General features: G+C 41.1%; 1 protein-coding gene across 1 annotated transcript; it reads right to left on the reverse strand.

Annotated features, from left to right (window-relative positions):
* Positions 1–1928: 1928 nt before the first annotated feature.
* On the reverse strand, positions 1929–20107 carry LOC144649403 (uncharacterized). The gene is made up of 23 exons (XM_078508890.1): positions 19996–20107; positions 19397–19915; positions 16051–17181; positions 15146–15329; positions 14305–14507; positions 12924–13692; positions 12267–12338; positions 12016–12077; positions 11891–11941; positions 10251–10334; positions 10076–10141; positions 9681–9724; positions 9002–9117; positions 8174–8354; positions 6870–6933; positions 6102–6144; positions 5877–5937; positions 4887–4986; positions 4516–4557; positions 3657–3746; positions 3307–3353; positions 2758–2880; positions 1929–2435 (listed from the first exon to the last, which is right to left on the reverse strand). The coding sequence occupies exons 1-23, from the start codon at positions 20059–20061 to the stop codon at positions 2285–2287; spliced, it is 4269 nt and encodes a 1422-aa protein (XP_078365016.1). The 5' UTR covers positions 20062–20107; the 3' UTR covers positions 1929–2284.
* Positions 20108–21167: the final 1060 nt, after the last annotated feature.

Genomic DNA, 21167 nt, shown 5'->3' on the forward strand with positions numbered 1-21167 from the left:
CTAGAAGCCTAAACTGTGACTGTTTTAAATTGTATGAGACCTATTTTGGAAGCCGGGGAATTTAATTTGCGGTTGAAACATCATTTAGGTCCACATAAAACTGAATCCCATATTCCCCATATTGTCCATATTGTAAAACTCTCTGACTATAACGACATGAAACTCAAGTCAAGTTTTATGACAGCTGTCAAATGAGGATCAAAGCGGGCCTCTGATCCTTCTGAAATGATGCGAAGGCCGGAGTAGGGGGAGTTACTTTTCAGTGGCCAACCATGGCTTTTTCAGCAAGGGCTTCGCAAGTATTACATAGATTCTATTTAGCTGGCATCAATCACCAAAAAATTACATACTAGTTATGCAACGCTTTCGAGTGGTATACCATGGAATATCCCACGAGTCACTTGTATTTTCGCGGTATACATACGAGCCTTTAGGCGAGTGTGTATACGAAGAAAATACAAGTGACAAGTGGGATATTCCATGGTATACCACGAGAAAGTGTTGTGTAACTATTTTATACCATGCCATAGAAAATACGCTAACTAAATTTGCCGGGACAAAAGATCGCAGTGCGCGATGGGAAGGCTGAGTTGAATACCGTCGAATATACAACGGCTTTTCTGTACTCTGATTGGCTGTATTTTCTATGGCATGGTATAAATACCTATATCCCATTTTGAAGGAGCTACGTCACGGACAACTCAACTTGAAAAAATTGGCAATTTTTTTCAAGTTTGTTGCTCATTGTCCGTCTTAATCTTTGTCAGTTGAAACCATCCTTGTTTATTTTGGGTTTTTATTATTCCATTGGTGCTTTTCTGCCTTAGAAAAGTACTTTTTTTAGGTTCTCTTCAATTTAAACTAATCAGAAAAATGACTTAAACTGATACCGTGACATTGCTCCTTTTTAAAAAAACGCGAAAACTGCATAGGCTTGACAATTCTGTTACAGAAGTGCAATTAAACAAAGAACAGGATGAAGAGCTGAAGTTCATACTTAATAAAATCACGCAGAAAACGCCAGCGAACAGAAAAAAGCACGAAATAGTAATCGGTAAGCAGTTCTGAAACGAACCAAGAGAAAACTGTGAACAAGGACGAGTCTCCCTTTTCTCACTGGCAAATCCCCACAAAAAAGTGATGGGGTGACCGTCTACATTTTGAATACAGGGACTAGAATCTGTGGTTTGGTACCTTTTTTTTTTCGAAAAATTGGCTCCCGTTAGGCCCACAAAATGGCATGTTTAAGGGGTTCCTAAATACGATTCACGATGAAGGGCCTCTCTCTTGGGTCTAATCATTTCGTCCTTGTCACAGAATAGACTGTTCACTGGCAAGTATAAGTCGAAGACACTTTTCAAAAATGACTTGGGATCAGAACTGTGATTCACTGAAGGACCGAAACTAAAAACGATACCGTGAACTATTATTCAACAAATTGCCACTACGCCCATATATGGTGAGAAAGTCTGTATACTCTTGACTCTTTTGGTATTTCAACCTGCTCAAATTTTGACGATTTTATCTCTTAAAATAGACAAGTTCTTGTCCCTTCCACAGGCAAATGATATTAACTCTGGCTTACATCCAGCTTCGTTTAAGGCGGGGGTTCACGTGAAAGCCGATGCAGATATCTCGTTAGCGTTTTAAGCAATCTAAAAACTCTCTGCTCATTTCACAAATCTATGTTTTGTCCCCTGACAACCTGGAGTGCTCTAACGTGGGGGTCAACTGTCTGGTGATGTTTCAAAAACAATTTTCTTTCTCCTTTCCTTTCTTTAAACCTCCTAAAATTGTACTCAAACTCACATCAACCTCACCTTAATTTGACTGACGATTGTCTAATAACAGTCGACTAAGTGCTTTCTTGGGTTCATGAACTCCTCTGAACACAATCAAGATAAATTCTGGTTATGTACAATTTTATTTTTCAAATACCTACGTACTTCTTTAAAAATAAGCTTTACCTTTTCTTAAAATTTCATTCTGTACATCACACACTTAAATATTTGGTACATTACTGACATATCGTAACAACAACACGGCATATTTCGAACATGTTTATCTTTAGAGAGGGTAGCCCTGATATGCCTTGGCAACATGTTTCGCACGAATAAACGTCCTCTAAACGGCCCAGCAACGTATTTGACGGTTATTTACAAACGGACATTTTACGGGATTTGGCTATATCACTTATCACTGTCCTTGCATTGCCTCTATACGAGTTCCTCCTGGCTGTGAATTCTTCTTTCTTCGGATCTCTCAGTTACTTTTATCTGTCCGACTATGCAGCCTCCCCTTCTTCCGACGACAGGTGGGCATTGGGGTCTGAGTCCGAGTCGAACATGCCGCCTTTCTGTCGAACTGTGTCCTTCATTCGCCTGTTGTCAGCGGCTGCTGTTTTCCATACTAGTTCCAGTTCCTTATCAACGTTCCTAATAAATAAATTTAAAAAAACTTTATTCAATTTATTTTGGTAATAACTGAATATTCCAATGCCCCCCATTCTAGCAAACCGTTGATTGCCAGCGCTCACAGACACAACATATTTGGAGCAAACCAATTAGCGCTTATCCATTCGATGTTGTTTTGCTAAAACCAATGCGAGCGCTCGTGCTCCGAATTGACACAATGCGCTCTCGATGGATCACAAGAAATGGACCAATCCAGAAGCATGACATAGCATGCTTCAATTCAGAAGCGTGACAGAAGCACTTAAACCCATTAATGCGACAATTCAACATAACGCCATCTTACCTGTTCTCCCCGATCATCAATTCTAATTGACGTTGTTTTTGTCTGACCATAGCTCGAAGATTATTGATTTCTTCTTCGTACTGCTCTTTGAGTTTGTTAATCTCCTTCTCTTTCTCGCGCAACCTGTCGGGATACAAGACAAAACTTTATCAACGAAAAAATTGTTACGCGATCTGCGACCAGGACAAGCTAGTCCAGTTCTGGCCCTCTCTGTCACGCAACGCTACGCTCACGTTGCGTTACAGAGATGGGCAGAACTGGACAAAGACAACTACGTTATGATTGTGAGCTACCCAACAGTTTCCGGTTGTTGCTGTATTGACCAATTAAAAAGTTGCACGAGCCTCCGTTACCAACTGTTGCCACGTCATGGAGCAAGCGTTACCAGACGACCTGGTCTGAGAGCGCAAGAGCAAAATATAAACCGCAGGGGATTTGAACGAGTCCGAACGCAAAGGGGTGGAGGCCGTCCGCAGATGACCAAAATTTAGACCACAAAGGAGAATACTGTTCACCCGACCGTATTTAGGAGAACAATCAGTCACGTACCTTCCTGTTACTACAGCAACCTTATCCGAGGCCTTTTTCCTGTATTCCTAAAACAAGAACGTTCATTTAGCTCATACTAAGATTTATTTAAAGGGGCAGGATCACTTTTCCTAGATTCTTTCCTAATGGCTAGAAAAACATATCACTGAAAACTAGTAGTAGCAACAGTACTCGAGAAATACACAGGAACCTTTTAGGAAGTGTGTTTTTAACTTTGGCTTAGATTCCTTTTGCAATCTAAAGACTCGTTACCATTTAAACGACTGTTTTTCAGTGTAAACTACTCTGATGTCAATTTTTGTAGAAAATCATTTAACTACCAGTGTTTAGTTGCTGTTTGTGGACCATACCTGCAGTTTTTCCTCGAGTCCCTTAATGTTCTGAGTTCCAGCAAGAATTTTAGAAGCGGCTTTCTCTTGTTGAACTTTCTGTGTTTTGGCCTGCGGGGAATGGACCCAATTATTTAAATTAATGACAGGATGAACATAGCTGGAAGGTCACAAAGCTTTGTTACCATGAATAATAGGAAAAGTCTGCGTTCGAGCCTTGTAGCATCACCACGCCGGAGTTATCTCGGTTTCCATAGCATATTTAGTGACTAGGAGTATTTCTACTCCTCCCTGGATGGGATGCTAGTCCATCGCAGGGTTATCTCATCATTGAATTCTCCGGTACCCATTTACACCTAATTGAAGAAAGGTTGACCCTGTGAAAAGCATAAACCATGAACGATAAGACCGAATGGCATTCTGGGAAGGCAGCATTGGTGCGCTGAGAAATATTCCATTCATTGATAATCAAGATATTTTCTTCTTTTGGGGCCTAAAGAGCATGAATTATGCAATATGTCTTAACATCATGTTTATTCTGTCACAGATGGGGATGGTTTTTTCGGATTTCCCAGTAAACATTTGGGTCGCATCGTTCATGGTTTATGCTTCTCACGGGTCAACGTTTCTTCAATCAGGTATATACGCCTGGATGGAGCGAGGCACTGTGAGAGTAAAGAGTCTTGCCCAAGAACACAACACAAAGACCCCAGCCAGGGCTCGAACCCGCACCGCTTGATCTGGACTTCAGCCCACTAACCATTAGGCCACGGTGCCAACCACGAGTAAAGTAATAAATAATTGCAGCAAAAAAAAAAAACATAAAACAGTCACATATAAAAAGAGTCACAAATTAAACACGTGCGCGTTGTGAACTTACAAATTGTACGTAGTTGTCCCTTTCAGCGGCTGTTTTCTCGGCCTGTCATAAAAAAAAGAAAGAGGATTTCAACCATCATGTCTTGATAATAGAACAAACAGTTATCTAATAAGTAATTGATTAGCTGGTAATATTTTTATAACCCATTAAATCCTAAGAGAGAGCGACAACTAACTTCTCCATACAATTTCGATACACTGTCAAGCAAAGAGGTGAGGAGAATTAAGAAAGTCATAAACATGGGATAAATTCTCAAAACTAACTACAAAAGAAATTTATGGCAATCACTAAGAAGAAGTTGTATTTTGACCGAGATTTTGAGCAAGTCTTAAGCTAATGTCACGCGCCGGCCAGCGTCACGCAACACTTACAACAGTAAGAACTTGTGACAGTGTCTCTTGTGCTGTCAGCTCTCGTTCCTGTATGTGCTCCAATTTGCGTTGAAGAAAAAGAAACTTGCGTTCTGATTTTCTGTGGATAGAATAAGACAACTGAATAACTTTTCTAGCAAAACAGGCAGTTAAGCGGGGAAGAGCACAGAGCGCAATACACGAGCGCGAAGCGCAAAGCCGATTGTGTAGGCGAGACAGTCGTGAGCGTTTTTGTCCCTCCTCTCGCGCCCTCCACGCGGCTCTGCCACGCTGAAATGCGTTTTCCGCAGACTACAGCTTTCAGGCAGACAAATTTTATACCGCTCAGATATTGTAGGTCACAGACACAAGAAAGGTAAATATGAAACATATTTGCCTGGTTTTGCATTTGAAACACAAGAAACACAAGCTTCCCTCGAGGTTCATAAGTTTCCGGCTGTAGATTAGCTAAAGAGCTCTGGCAAACAAAACCAAAAGGAAAAACACGTTATGGGGAAGGTATTTCAACTTTGCAGTGTCCTTTTGTCGTTGCATAGCAAATGTTTCCTCTAATGCGATTTTTACCCAAGTATTCGCTTTTTGCCGTAGCATAGAAAATGTTTCCCCTAGAGCATTTTTTACTTGAGTGACGGGAGTAAATCGCGTTTGCTTTGGCTTTGCATTACTACGTTCGGTGATTGGTTTCAAAAAACCCGCGACACTTTCTCGACCAATCAAAAGAAAAACCAAAACCAATGACTCGCAACCGCACATTTTCCCGCGCTTCGTACCGGCTACACGTTTTTCTTCGAGTTTTGGTTGAAACAATGGGTTGTCTGAGTCTTTTGTGATTGGCCAGAGTGATTACTTTGGTATTGGTTTTAGGACACTCAAACGAAAATCGCTCAAAACCATTAAATCAACATAACGTGCAATCTTAACAGTTAACTGACTTATTCCTTGCAATATAAAATGTTTAAAACTAAAATAATCAATAAACAAAGCACTCACTTCAGTGACTTTTTATAAGCCTCAAGTTCTCGTTCCAGTTGAGCGTTTTTAGCTTCGGCGTCTGCAATTCAACGTCAAATATACAGTCAATCAGCTTCGGGACAAGAACGCAAAATTACAACAATTGTAGCATAGCATACGCTTCCAACCTTAATAGCTAAAATTTCTTTCTCATCCTTGCCACGTTATAACACCATTGTTATAATAAAACACTATTATATTTACCTGCAAACTTTATAGCCACGTTGCTCTTCTCTTTCTGGATCGCCTTCAATATACACAAAACACAAACAGAAAATGAGTTGTTACTAATCAGGGCCGTAACCAGGCCTTTGCCATAGACGAGGCAAGATCTTGACAGTGGGTTCTGGGGGCATGCCCTTTAGAATATTTTGAAATCTAGAAGCTCTAAATCGCTTTCAGAGATATTTTTCATGAGGTTTTCCTTGAGAAAAATCAATATTGTCCAACTGGGGATTATTTTCTCAACAAAACATATTTTGTTTTTTATTTTGGGTAAAAATTAAGACGAGGCAAGTGCCTCGTCTTGCCTCTTGCTAGTTACGGCCTTGCTAATACTTTAGCAATAATTGAACGATACTCGGAATAGGTTCGTTTAAATAGCCGACAAAATTTATGTGAACAACTGGGGCCAGGAAAATAAAGGGTTTGTATGCATGTATTTTCCAATTTCCTCTATTACCTTACCTAAATTCGGAATTTGAAAATCGCAAGCCTTGTCTACTGTCCTGATTTCCTGCGATATCAAGTTACTGTAGATACCTAATCGTACCTTTTTGGTACACTTCGGTGGCATATCAGGCTTGTTTAGTCTCGCCATGAGTATTTTGGCTCGACTGGGTCTCGGCCCAAACTACGAACCATGGCTCGACCAAACTTGCCTGACAAAGCGTATAAAAAAGGTATGATTACAAGTAGGGCGGTATGAGTATGAATTCGAACTCAATGACAGAAAAAGCAACACGTACGCACCTGTAGTCGATAGTTATACTCCTCTGTCTCTAATTTTGTTTTAGCCTTCAAGTCTTCAAGTACACTAGAAGAAGATAAGCAAAGGAGTATTAGTATAATATTGTTTTGACTTCTTTGCAATGTGAAGGGGAGCAATCATAATTTAGTTCACGCGAGTTTACTGCGCTTTCTACCGGTTACGACCGGTTACATGTTTTCACTTTCCCGCGCTTTTCATTACTACAAGCTGATTGTCCTGTGTTTGTCGCCGTTTACATGTTTGCTATTTCCGCGCTTTTGACCGGTAACACTTGCTTTGCTTTTCGCGCGCTTATCTCCAGATACATGGTTTGGCTTTTCCCGCGCTTCTTGCACTTACTTGTTCCGCGCCTGCAAACAGTTGCAGGTGTTTCTTTTAAGGGAAATGGTCAAAACTAACGTACTCTTACAGGACCCACCACTCTGCAAACAGACAGGTGGTCTCTTCATGTACCCTACCTTTCCCACTTTAAAAGATGGTGTCTTGTTTGTATAGCCCCCAGTCTATCAGGAGTAGAAACTAAGAAAAAGATTCAAACCTCCTTGTGCCATTTCTCCAGCAATACAAGCTTCATGCACACCGAATATGAAAGTCTCAACTTGAATTTTGAGGCCAATAAATTTTGTCCATTTGGCTAATGAGACAGGTGATATCTTGCATAGTCCCCTACCCCTACACAAGGTGGGTCCTCGTCGAGTACACTTGTTATGACCACTTCCCTAAGTTCTTATTGGTTTGTTAGCCACAGTGATAAAAGGGACGGGAGGGGAGAGTTATAGTTTTACGACGGCCAAAAGAAAACTCTCTAAATGTGGTGGCAAACGAGGACACAATAGCGGATTAGCGACCTTTAAATTGGACTACGAGTACGAGATCGGGTACGACTTTGGAATTTTGAGACAATTGTTTCCCCCATATTATAACTCTTTCCTGTTGCTGACTAACGCATGAATAAGCGTTAGGGATAAGATTGGTGTGATAATTGCAGGAGGCACACGAATTTGGTTTGAATACTCGTACTCGTACTCAATCTCGTACTCGTAGCCCGATCTAAAGGTCGCTAATGTTGCGGACACATTGTTGGGAAGACAAATATTTCCCTGTTTGCCCGCGCGCGCAACATTTGTTGCGGACAAGAAATTTTTTGTCCGAGACACAAAAAGAAATGTTTCTGATTTCTTTCAGATACATTTTTGTGTCCGCAACAAATGTTTCCCCGTTTGCTCGCCCAAGAAAACATCATGAACAAACAAAGGCAACTCGCTAATAAAGAATGTAACGCCACCTCCTGCATTCATCCATTATCCTCAAATGCTCCTGAACTGACATCTTGTGTTCTTGCTCTCCAACAATTGCTTCGTGCTTTCGCAACAGGTTGCTATGGCTACGACGCATGTCATCTAGCTCTGATTCAAGGCGTCTCTGGCATGACTCTTGACTTGAAATCCGTTTCGACAACTTGGAAACTATTAACACAATAACCATACGACAATTAGTAATTTAATAGAATGACCTTCAGCCTGGCCACTCAGGTCGAGTTTTGGTTAAATCAGCCAAAAAAAAAAGCAGTTTGTGAAATGGATAAACTACATCATGAAATCAGTGTTTGACTTGGAAATCACTGAACCACGTGAGGGGAGGGGGGGGGGGGGACATGTTCCCTTGTTCCCAACAAAATTCTCCTTGTGTTCCCGTGATTTCTTTAAATTATTTCTTCTAGCTCAGCTTATTTATATACTTCTAAGAAGTTTTTATGTTCTTATTTTATTCTTATTTTGGTGGCGAACCTGAAAACTAGCTTTTTAGTTAAGTGTTCTCACCACGCTAAATAGAGTATTGTATTGCATTGTATTGTATTGCATTGCATTGCATTGCATTGCATTGATTTTGGTCTTTCCTGTCCCCTAAAATATGCTCTTGTTCCCGCATTCCCAGTTTTATTTTCGTTTTGTTCCCATGTTCCCAAAAGGTTAATGGCCATGTTCCCTTATTCCCTGAAACCCCTAGGAAACCCAGGACACAAGGTTTACATTTCTTGCTTGGGCCGTGTGGTTAGATTGCTTCCACTGTTAATCTATGTATCAGTGTGTCTCTCTTATGGTGTCGTACAAACCTTCCTGTCCATGAACCCGCTGTATTTCCTTCATTTTTCTGTCTTGTATTTCTTGCTGTTCCATCAACAGAGCGTTCTCCTCGACCACAAGTTTCGCCTGCTCTTGAAGTTGTTGCCTGCATGAAAATGGAGTCAAGAAAATACTTCACCGTCAAACATATAGCTGAGCCTGTACCGCGGATTCGGTTTGAGCGTTTAATTGTCGTGTTCGTTGTCATGGTTGATTGATTGCATTGCGAGGCAAAATGACAGACGTTGCTAGGCGGGAATGACAACGGTTCGTCTGGAAAAAAAGCACGTTGTCACTCGTCCAGCGAGTATTACTAAAAGAGGTATTCGTGTCTTGGATCGTGTCTTAGATCTTATTACGGTGATTGAAATCAAGATAAAGTACTCCTATTCTACAAAAAGAATAACTCCAGTAATAATCGCTGGACGAGTGGCAACGTGATTTTTCCCAGACAGAACGTTGTCATTCCCGCCTAGCAACGTCTGTCATTTGCCTCGCAACGCAAACAATCAATCATGACAACGAATGCGACAACTGAAACCGTTAAACGCCCAGCCTGAATCCGCTACAAAACAGTTCTAAGTTTCGTTAGCAAATACGATTAAAGAAAAGCAAGACATTCCTTGTGTTTTTAATAAATATGAAAAAATACATATGATCGTCACCTACCATTCATCGGGACCCAGTGCATCAGGACTGGATTTACTAACACTCTGCAGTTAACAGGAAAAGAAACTCAAATGAGTATTTGCAATGAGAAGAATGGAAAACAACTTCCATAAATTCTCCCAACCATTACTATAGCAATGTACGCAGACCACTAAGGAGAAGTTGTATGTTGACATTCAAGGTTAAACAGTAGAATCCCGATTTCTCGAACCCTTGATTTTTCAATCCTCCCGATAACTTGAACCAAAAGTCATTTTCCTTGAATTTGCCTCACTAAGAATTTTACCTCCGCTTTTTTGAACTTCCCGATTTCTCGAACCAGTTTTCGTTTTCCTTGGAAGTTCAAGAAATGGGAATTCCACTGTAGTGTTACTTGTAAAACAAACTGAACTTACCATATGAAGCTGTTGATTTTCCTTAACAACTTCCATGACTCGCGCCTTAAACGCGTTCAATTCCTCCTAAAAAACAACACATAAAAGTAAAGTACAGTAAAAACAAAAACAGAAGTATATGTGAAGTGATGCAAGGAATGGGATGCGGTTTTTAGTGAGGAGTCAAGCGACTTACATCGTAGGCTCTGATCATTTGTTCCTTTTCCTTCAGTCGATCGTCGTACGCCAAGAAGAGAGGAGCTAAGAACTTCGTGTTCACCTATTGAAAAAAAATGTGATTTATTAAAAACAATAAATCCTCCTTACGCCCGGGGGGGGGGGGGTACTTGGGTAAATTTTTCTTGGGTATGTGCCGCTGGCCTCTCAGAACCCCTACCCCATTATAGTCTTATTCTATGGCCAATTATAGACCCCATCTTAGTCACTTTTGGGTAAATATAATTTTTACGACCCCAACTTAGTCACTTTCTGGGAGCTGTTTGTCAAATATTGAACAACAGCAATAAATACGGTAACATTTTTTTCGGCGAATATTTCCGTTCATAAATCACAACTTGCCAGATTTTCGTGCTCTCAAAATCCCGGAAAAGTGTGACCCCATTCTAGTCACCCTATAATGCTTGAAATGGCGACCCCATTATAGTCAGTCCAGTCGTGAAAATGCGACCCCATCCAGCGGCACATCCCCATTAGCCCATTTATAGGAAGTGCCCCCCCCCCCCCCCCGGGTCCTTACGCCGGCAAAAACAAGGCTACATGACTTTTCTCTCACAAGAAACGGGAGCAGTATCGCGAGAAGCGAGTCGTTTCTTACAAAAAACGAGACTAGTATCGCAAGAAACGTGATTGTTTGGTTTCGCGAGAAACGAGAAGCGTCCCGTGAGAAAGCGATTCTAAAGAGAAACGAGACTCGTCTCACGATAAACAAGGCGCTTCTCGTGAGAAAGGAGAAGCATTTACATGTAAGCCGTAAAGTAATAACGCTTTAAATAAATATATCAGAACATATACAGTACCGCTCAAATGTACATGTAGACTGATTCAGGTAAAAATGTACTTGTCTGTTACATCTGAAAAGCTTTTTATTTTATTGCGAACAAGCAGCGTCGCACTCGATTTTAGCCAGCGCTCTGGTTTCTAGATAGATCCATTGTCAATGAAGCTTGTGAAAAACCCGATTTAATTTTCGAATGTTCCTTCATGTACGACGCTAGCTGTACAGAAAGACACGAAAGTCGTCGATCGATTAATGGCTCTCAATGTCCACTTTCTTGGCGGTCGGTTACTTTCCACTCGTAATTGTTAGCCATATGTTGTTTCTTTGCTTCTTGTTTTTCTTGTAATCCTCTTTAAATTTAAAAAGCCGCCTTTATACGGCTGCCTTGCTACACTCTTTTTACTAGTATATCTGCTGGTCAGCGAAGTTGCAATGAAAAGTCTACAGATGATGGACCAACCAACCATGTCAACCATGGCTAGCTACTAAACTTCTTGAATTACAAATTCAGTCGTAAAAAAAGGTTAAGCACAATTCTGAAAACGTCTAAGGTGAAAATACCGTTGTTGTTTTTGTAACCACAAACAGAAAACTGTGTTACATTAACAAACTGAACTATCATCACCTGATCACAGGGGTGTCCGTAATAAAGCAGTTAACTTTTTATGAATTTGCTCCCTGGGGCAGAGATTTAGTGTCCGTTGTCCGTATTAGAGAGAGTCCATATTATAGAGGCTATTTCTAAAGAAAATATGCGAGAATTTTGTCGGGACATCGGAGATTGTCCGTGATAGAGAGGTGTCACATTTGATACCTACCAGCCATGGGGCGGCTTCTTTCTTATGAGGCAATGCCAAGCCTTCTACCTCCTGCAAGAGATAAATACGTTCTTAAATCTGAATCACAACTGTGAAATGCGATCAAATTTTTGTAGTTACGATACCTCAAATGACACTGGTCGATATTTGGCTTGGTATCTGCTAAGTTCCACATTTAGTCGATGAACTGTACGGGGACAGAAATGCGAAAATATCTGAATCACCAGTTAGAAGTTACGGGTTCTGATATTTTTTTCCATACAAGTGACACACTAAAGCCAGGGAAAACTTAGAAAAGGTATACCGGTATTTGTCACTGATAAACACAACATGTACTTTCAAAACAAAGGCAAAAGAAACAGTTAATATATCAAACCTGTATCTCGCAGAACTTTCTGTTCTTGGTGCAAGTCTTTGATTTGTTTTTGCAAAACTACGGAAGAAACACCTGTGTATAGTGGAAACAAAATTCAGAGGTTCATTACTACTTTCAATTCCAAGTCCAAAGATTACATGTAATTCTTCAAACTTTCTGTCTACATTCCTTATAATGTTAAAGGGGCTATGTCACGGTATTTTACTACGTAATTTTATTTATTTTCGTTATTTAAGAGCTCTAAACTTCAAATTGGCAGAGCAAGTCTTTTATTGGCTAAATCGCGGCCACATAACAAACAAGGATGATTTTCGAGCATTGTAAATGGCACTTTCATACAAATTGAGACAAACTTGAAAAAAGTCGTTTTTTACATGTAAGTTTACCCGTACGCAATCCGTTTTAATCTTCGCGAATTTTGCCCATCCATGCCCCTTTTTGGCCTTTCTGTGTTTCTTTTGAGTTATTCTACAGTTTTAAGCCGTTATTGTGATATTTCAGTTAATTCTATGACCAGTTGGTCAGTGCCGAAATTCATTAAAATTGCGTGACATAGCCCCTTTAATAGTTGAGTCACACAAACCTGACCACTTGACAAAATGATTGAATCCGTAACTTCCAAACTGAAAAGACATTAAATTGTTTAACGAATCTAACCTGTCCCCTTTTGGAGAGAAAGCGCCAGTTGCTTTAAAGCCTTGTTTTCTTCTTGTAACGACGTATTCAGCTCCATCAAGGCCGACTTTTCTGACTCCAGCAGTTCAATTCGTCCTTTAGACAAACGATAAACCTCGTCATCTCGTACAACTTGCACCTTAGTCACTGTTGCATCAGTTTTCTTGATCACTGTTTCAAATTCAACATCCCTTTCACGAGTTCTTCTTGATTTTCTTTCAGATTTTTCATGTGCTTTCCTACCACCTCTCTCTTCACGTCGCGGACTCTCTTCTCTCTCATCCCTCATTCTTCCCTTTGTATCAGCATGTCGTGAACTATCCGAACCATGTCGCCTATTCCTACTATGCCTTCCCTCGACTTCATCGCGATAAGACAAGTCCGAGCTTTGGCTTCTTCGCTCACGCCTCGCCTCATCAAATTGCAAAGACTCGTCAGATGCACGATGTCTTGTTTTTCCTTCTTTATCGTAATATGAAGTGTTAACATTAACCTGGACTTCTCTTTTGTCCAGTCTGTCCTTATCGTAATACGACCTGTTAAGTTGACCCTGCTCATCCCTTGTGTCCAGCCCCTCTTTTCGTTTGCTATCTGTTGTTTCCAAATTCATGGAACTTATTCTCTCCTTCCACTGTGCCTCGGATTCTGCGTGTTTTCTCCTCATTTCTTCAAGCTCATCCTCCAGTTGTCTCCTTCTGGTCTCCTGTTCTGTAATTTTCCCTTGAAGCATTTCTTGGTTTTGCTCTAAAGCCTGCCAAAGCCAAAAAAATCGTGTAAAGCTTTTTTGCAAAGTTCTTTCTAACCAACATTATGGGAAGTACACGTACCCTCTTAATAGGGATTGTTGCCACATAGGAGTGTTCGCCATGCGAGATATTGCCTCATGGGAGGTATCCCGTTATGGAAGTTGTCTCCATACGGGATGTGTCCTTCATTGAAGGTGTTCTCAATAGGAGGTGTCCCCTTCTGGGGGATGTTACATGTATCTTTAGGGAGATGCTACCAACGACGTTTTGAGAGTTGCTGCCTTAGGGACATGTTAAATTAAATATATGGAAGATGTGCCCTTTGAGATGTGTCATTGTTTGTAGGAGTTCCCCTTTATGAAAGGTGTCCCCCTATAGGACGTGTACCCCTCTGGGAAGTAATGGTGCTTCGTACATGGGAGGTACTAGTAAGCGGGAGGTGTCACATTTGTGGGAGAAATGGTGGGCTAATTGTTAGTGTGCTGGACTATGGGCTGAGTGGCGTATAAAATTATATATCTTGTGGTAAGTATTCTCTTTTTAAGTGGTATCAGCCAGTGAGAGGTGTGCTTCATGGCAACTGCACATTCAATTCGACTAACATGAATGTTACAAACCTTTCTCTCGTGTGTAAAGCTGTTGCTTTGTTCCTCAAGTCTTTGCTGTTGTAGCAAGTGCAGCCTCTGAAGCTCACTCTCCTGTCGTCGCTGTTCATTCAGGAGATTGACAATTTGTTGCTCCTGCTGTTTAATCTCAGCCAGATCTTCACCAGCTGGGCTCAACATACTTACACTGGACTGTAGCTGCTTTTGTTGTTCCTCTGGTGAAAAAAATGAAAATGGGATAAATCTTGAAAACTTATTGCCAGAAGTTGTGTTGTGGTCTCAACAACTTGCAAATGTAAAGATCAGTCAGTCATCAGGATGAAGTCAAAATTGTACAGATGTGGTTACATTGTATCATAGGGAAGCAGATGTTAGTGGGGAGGGACAGGGACATCTGAACATCCCACTTCCCATATCTTTTACTGCTTGTTGTACCCCTTCCTTTAGGTAGTAGTTCCCAACTCTGTGTGCCGTTTATACTGCAAAATATGCAGTGAGCAAAATATTTTCTGTTTCTCCAGTTTCTGCCACTTTGAGAATACCCCTTTCCACCCTTTCATCTCCTACCTCCCATATCCATTCCCCCCCCCTATTTGCCCAGGTTCCTGCTCCTCTGCCCCCCCCCCCCCTCATGTACATGATTGTTAAGTATAAAAATACAAGGTTCTTGTGGACAGGTGAAAACTACAGGGATGAACTTTGTAAAGAATTAAATGTTTGTTGCACAGTTATAGTATATGACCAAATCGTCAAGTACGTACAGGTGTACAGCTGGTTAAAGAAAGGAAAACAAAATTTCTCATGAGATTTTAAAAAAAATCAAATTGCAAAAACTTTTTAATTATGATTATACCTAGCAGCCTGATCTGCTCACAAAGCTTCTCCTGTTGTTCAACAGCTCGTGTCTGTTGATCCTGAGATTGCCTCACTTGCTCTTGCTGCTGTTGAAGGAATTCTTGTTGTTGCCGCACAAGCTCTCGTTGGAGTCTCACATCAGATTCACTGACTGCTGGGCCTCGTGGAGACAGATCAGCATTCTGACAAAACAAATTTCAGTTTAATCTGTTACATGTACCTGCATAAGAACTGAAAATACTGCTGCAGTACAGGACACTGTAAATTAGCTTAATGGAAAGATGAATTGATAGAGAAAGCACAGAATGCCTACAGGGTAAAAATATGCAACACTGATGTACTGGGACAACAATTGGCTCACACAGCCAAAGAGAATTAGTGAATGTTATGTGCAGCTTCTTGCTCATTGATAATTATAATGCATTTTTGATATCACTAATAATATAGGGAGAAATTCGAAGTTGGTCAATAATATGCATGGAGACTTGACGACTAGACCCAAGGGAAACAGTTTCAGATTCAGTGTTAATCAAATTAAATCTCAACACTCATTAAAGAGGAAGCAAAACTCTTTTTAACTAGTTTTCCATAGGACCAGTCAAAACTAGTATAACAGAGTAAGACACAATAAACAATACAGTGTACATGCGAGGGGCAAGTGTTAGAACTGAAGTGAACTGAATTGTATCCTAGTGCGAGAGCATGCATGCATTAGTTTAAAGTGTCCCCATTTAGTGGTTTAATTACTGCTATTTTAGTTTTTGACACTCAAATAAAGGTTTTATTATTATTATTATTATTATTATTATTATTATTATAGTCTGTTTGAACTACAGTGTAACTACAGCTGTACATGTAGTGCTCTGAGCTCTACACATGACTATGTATAAACTCTCTTCTTACCTCGTTAAATTCTTGCTGCATTTTTTCCAAAGCCCTGAGTTGTTCCTGCAGCTTCCATTGCTGTCTTACAACCTCCTGTTGTTGCTGCTGTTGAATTCTCTGCTGTTCTAACTGTTCTTCATACAGATGTTGTTGTTGTTCCACAAGTGTCTCTAACTGTCTTTGTCTTTCCAAGAATGATGTTTCATTTGCTTGTCTTGCTTCCTCTAGTCTCTGTATTAAAGCTGGGTCAGCTAACCCTTGACTATCTCTGCTACTTCCAACAGACTGGTTAGGGCTGGGGTCTCTTCTTCCTTTTGGCACTTGTGCAGCCACTTCAGCTCGTCTGTGCCTTTCTTGCTCATTGAGCAGGTGCACAAAAGAAGAAACCTTGTTAGCTTTTCTCGCCTGTGTTTTGAAACTTGGATGATGACGGTCTTGTTGTGTTTGTTCATTTGGGGATTGCAGATCTTCTTGAGGTTCAAAACCATCAAGCCCTGCAAATGTATGACTTAAGCTAAGGTGTGCTTCCTCAATGGCTGCTTCAGATACTGGAATATTACTTTCCGTCAAGGTGTCATTAAACTGTTCCCGTTCAAAAGTAGTTCTTCCATTAAAATCAATTGTATTCTTCGGGACTACTGGTGACATATAGCTCTCAGAATCTTCAGAGAGATCGCTCAGTGCAAGTTTCTGTGAGACTCCCTCAAATCCCAGCCTCTCCACAACCTTCAGTGCTCTTCTCTGCTCGTCTGTAAGCCTGTTCTCTGGTGGGTCTGAAGGTACAGGAGGCAGGGGCTCTCCCGGGCCATCCAGCTGATCCTGCGCAGATCTTTGCCCTTTCTTCCTATTACGTGTAGGAGCTTCTGGGCTTGATTCTCCTAAGTAAGGTGGGATGGGAGGAGGGGTCTCGCCATCCTCCTCTTGAGCAGCGTCTTCAGACACTTCCTGAATTGTGTCAGGGGTTCTTCTCTTAGTGCTTGTTTTCTTCCTGTGAGATGGTGGTCCATCGACAGAATCCTGACCTTCTTGTTTTCCCTTTTTACTCCCTTTTCTACTGTGTCTTCGTCCTCCACTTGTTGTGGTACTCTCTTCATCATGACTGGTGACATCTGTCAGCTCATCACTACTGCTGTATTCACTCACCGACTCCTATTGCAAACAAGCAAAATAAAAGTGTTATTTCATCAATTTGGGTCTTAATTTTCTTAACAGGATTTTGCCTATTTGAAAAGGGCCTGCCCTGCACTGCCTTTTGTGACCTCAGCAAAAAAAAAAAAAAATGATGCATAGCCCTCAGAAAATAATGCTGATGCATGTAATAGAAATTTTGAATGAAGTTATGAGGGCTGTATTGAAACAGTCAGACTTTCAGGAAACCCCTTCACCCCAAGACGGTACTCGGGATTTCAACTGACGGGAGAACGATGATCGAAGAGGGGCTAAAATCAACAACTAAAACTAGTAATAATCAGAGATTATTGGAGTGCATTCGACCCAAGATAGATACACATTATAAGGCAGCCTAGCAAACGTAATCCGAGTTACACGACTGTTTATATCGTCATACAAATTTAAAACGAAAGCGTGTGCAACATAAAGCGCGCATCCAACATCACTTGAAACTATCAGAGAAACAATATCAATCCAACAGTGCACGAGGCAGCACAGCAATTTTTTTACTACTGTTAAAAGGAGGACTACCGAAACGTTTATTTTTCAGCACAACTTACAGGGCAAACTCACAAACGCAAACCGAAGAAGATCGTTAGAACGAATCAACCTCGCTCCCAGGGTCTCTCGCAAAAAAACTGCGACCTCATTAATTAGCCAACCTGCCACATACCAAGATACATAGAACGACACATAAAACGACTTTCACTGGACAGCCACGGGACCACACGCCACCACAAGATTAGGATTTGTTTTCCTACCGTTGAACACAAAAATTGTTTACAGACTAGCGTTTTCGGCTCCATGAATTGTTTTTGCGCGCGCTGTCTTTGTTGACGTTGCTGTGACGCAAATAATTGCTTTCTAATGTCTAATCACATGAGATCGAGGCCAACTTGCCACATACCGACATACATAATACCACACATAGAACCTCTTTCGCTTGTGCGTTCACAGGACAACCACGGGGCCACAGGCCACCGCAAGATTAGGATGCGTTCTCCTACCGTCGAACGCAACAATCTCTAGGGCTTCCAACAAAACCCCAAAAAAATCCCTGGACCAAAAATTAGCCCCCAAAAATCCCATGGCAAATTTCTACCCCTTAAATTTCAGAAAGGGGAAATGATATAACACAAATGAAAACACTACTACTTTGCAGCCAAGGCACTACCACAAATCATTAGGTTGTTTTTAATACCCAAAAAAATCCCTACTTAAATCAAGCCACCAAAAATAGTCACCAAAAATAGTACATGCCAAATGTTCCTAACGCTACCAAAAAAATTCGGAATCAAAATTTTAAACCTAGAAAATCCTTCCATCATCCCCATCACTTGAAATCCCCAGTCCCCCCCACCCCCCAGCTCCTTCATAACTGTTAGTAACCTTGTTAAATACAGTTGAAGCTATCTTAACGGACACTCTTGTAAGCGGAAAGCTCTACTTATGGCCGCCTTGGTTGAAACCCCGTTTTACCTCCCATACAAACTCTGTATTTTTACATTCTCGTAAGCGGACATTCCCACAAACGGCCGCAGACACTTTCAGAGATTACGAATTAGACTTACAAAAATCCTATTAACAACCTCTGTATCTTGTTTTTATCAGTCAACTTCACATCGCCGTTCTTAACAATGATTTTACAGTAATTAAAGTATCATATTTCACTGTTTATTTTGTCGTCATCCACGTCTGTCCGGTTATTGTTAGCTGGGTAAGCTCCCGTAAGCGGCCATCTATCCCCTACACTTGTAGTGGCCACTAACGAGTTCCATTCTCGTAAGCAGCCAGCTCCAGTTACGGACACTTTTTTTACGTCCCGGGGGTGTCCGCTAACGAGAGCTTCGACTGTATCATTAAACAAGTGGCCACAAAAGATAATGGATGGCATTAATAAGAGTGTGATAAAATTTGAGACAATCTATGTTTCAGTGATAAAGTATTATGTAAATTATAAGTCCTTCTGATTGACAAATTAAGTGACAGTGATGTGTTTTACTCTAAAATGTCTGTTTTCCAGTAGTTACTGTATTTCGCGTGATGTCATCGTTTATGTATGCATGCTGATTATGCTAATTATGCCTACGACAATATTATTTCTGCAATATTGTGTACAATTTTGTATTGATCAGTAAAAATAAAAAAACTTAATACTCCTTCATGACAAAAAGACAGACTTAACCTCTCGTACCTCATCTTTGTCTCCATCAGCAGATTGCCTTGATGCACCCTTCTTTCTCTTGTCCACTCTAGAATACACAGGTTCGATGACTTGACCATGTTCGTGATCCAGAATATGATAAAAATGTTGTGATGGGTCCCCTTCAGCTGTCGCTCCTTCCACTTCCTCCTTAGGAGCAGAAGAACTTTCACCTCGAGACATCCTAAAATATTTCGTAGTCTTATCAAATCGCGTTCCATCTTGCACAGTTTCGTACCCAACTTCTTCGTTCTCTAACCTTTCTTCGCGATCATGTCCGTTTGCATGTTCAGGGACGGTATGATCGCCTTCTCCTTCGTTTGCAGGGAGTTCGGCCGGTGGACGTTTTGATAAATCACCGATCAAAACCCTGCCAATGTTACCTGCTTCACCTAGCGCCTGAGCGATCGGCGAGGGTGTTCGTCGAGGCCATGTTTGAGATAAATTTGACGGTGTTCTTGGAACTGCTGCAAAAATCGCGCTTGGAACGAGCGTGGACGCAATATGGCTCTGAAAATTTACAAAAGATTGCATTTAAAACTTTTATGATCTCGGCAAATTTAAAATGAAACCCTATGATCTTTGCTTACCAATCCAGAAGGGCTATCTTTTGATCGTTTTGACTTGGACTTTTTCTGCTTCTTTCCAGGCGCCATTTTGAAATTCCAGAGAGTGTTTACGGCATTAGTGCGCTTGCGCTAGCGTCTGCTATTCAAATTAGTTGTCATAGAAACGAATAAGCTGCTTGTTTTATTATCTAGATCAGAGCTCTCCTGAATTTTTTTTAAATATTTTTTTTTTGTTATGAAATGAATATATGAAATTGATATATTACATTTTAAGCAAACGAAGGATCATCGCAGTAATGTACTCAACTTAAGAAGTGACCTCTGCGATATAATACAAGTGCAGCGCTCTTACCAACTGGGCTTTTTTTGTTGTTTTTTTTTTGTGATAATTACCGTCCATGAAGATAAGTCATTTCTTGCTTTAAAAAAAGACATGAAAAGAGATGAGTACCAGAGGGCATGTTGGCCCTTTCAGTTTCTAATAACGGTACAGGCGGGGGTAGACCCCGGGGGTAGAGAGGTAGCTGGAGAGGGGCTCCCAGGGGGGGTACTCCGGCTTGTTAATGACGGGGATGATCGAAGGATTTTTTTGGGTTTGAAATTTTTGATTCCGGGATTTTTTTGGGTTGGAAAATTTAGCAAGTATTTTTTTGGGTCACTTGTTTTAGAAAGGGAGTTTTTGGGGGTTTTAAAAACGAACTTAAGTGCCTTGGCGCGGCCTTGGCGTATTTATGGTATGATAAATAAACAAAACGAGCGTTCTTTGTGTTATGTTATTGCCCCTCCTGGCAATTTAGGGGTAATTTGACAAGGGACTTTTTTGGGGGTTATTTTTGGGCCAGGGATTTTTTTGGGGTAATGTTGGAAGACTAAGGGATTTTTTTGATCATCCCCGTCATTTACAAGCCGGAGTACCCCCCCTGGGGAGGGACTAAACGTTTTCGGCCATTCGGATCATCAAACAAGGAGTTTTACGATACGTCGATCTCGGGGTCTATTAGCCTCTTTCGCAGACGTTCTTTGGACTCGTTACGCGGGGGGCCGGGAAACGCGTGACGAGCCCAAAAGAACAGCGCAGTCCCCGCGCAGTCCGTTTCTGAGCGAGCCATTCTCGTTTCTAGAGCCCGCGTTTCCCTAGACCAGCCGTCGGAAAACTCATAACGTTGTCATGCGCTTTAGAGGCAAGTGACACA

The sequence above is a fragment of the Oculina patagonica genome, chromosome 4 (genome assembly GCF_052425735.1).
Source record: "Oculina patagonica isolate OP01 chromosome 4, crgOcupat, whole genome shotgun sequence".
In the NCBI taxonomy this organism is placed as follows: domain Eukaryota; kingdom Metazoa; phylum Cnidaria; class Anthozoa; order Scleractinia; family Oculinidae; genus Oculina; species Oculina patagonica.

What these genes read in the sequence shown, in the direction of transcription:
- LOC144649403 (XM_078508890.1), bottom strand. Translation starts at nt 20,061, where the DNA reads ATGGCGCCTGGAAAGAAGCAGAAAAAGTCCAAGTCAAAACGATCAAAA. An exon ending in TTCTCTCCAAAAGGGGACAG is followed by an intron (nt 12,339 to 12,923) that starts GTTAGATTCGTT and finishes CACTATACACAG; the next exon opens with GTGTTTCTTCCGTAGTTTTG. An exon ending in AGTATAACTATCGACTACAG is followed by an intron (nt 6,145 to 6,869) that starts GTGCGTACGTGT and finishes TGTATATTGAAG; the next exon opens with GCGATCCAGAAAGAGAAGAG.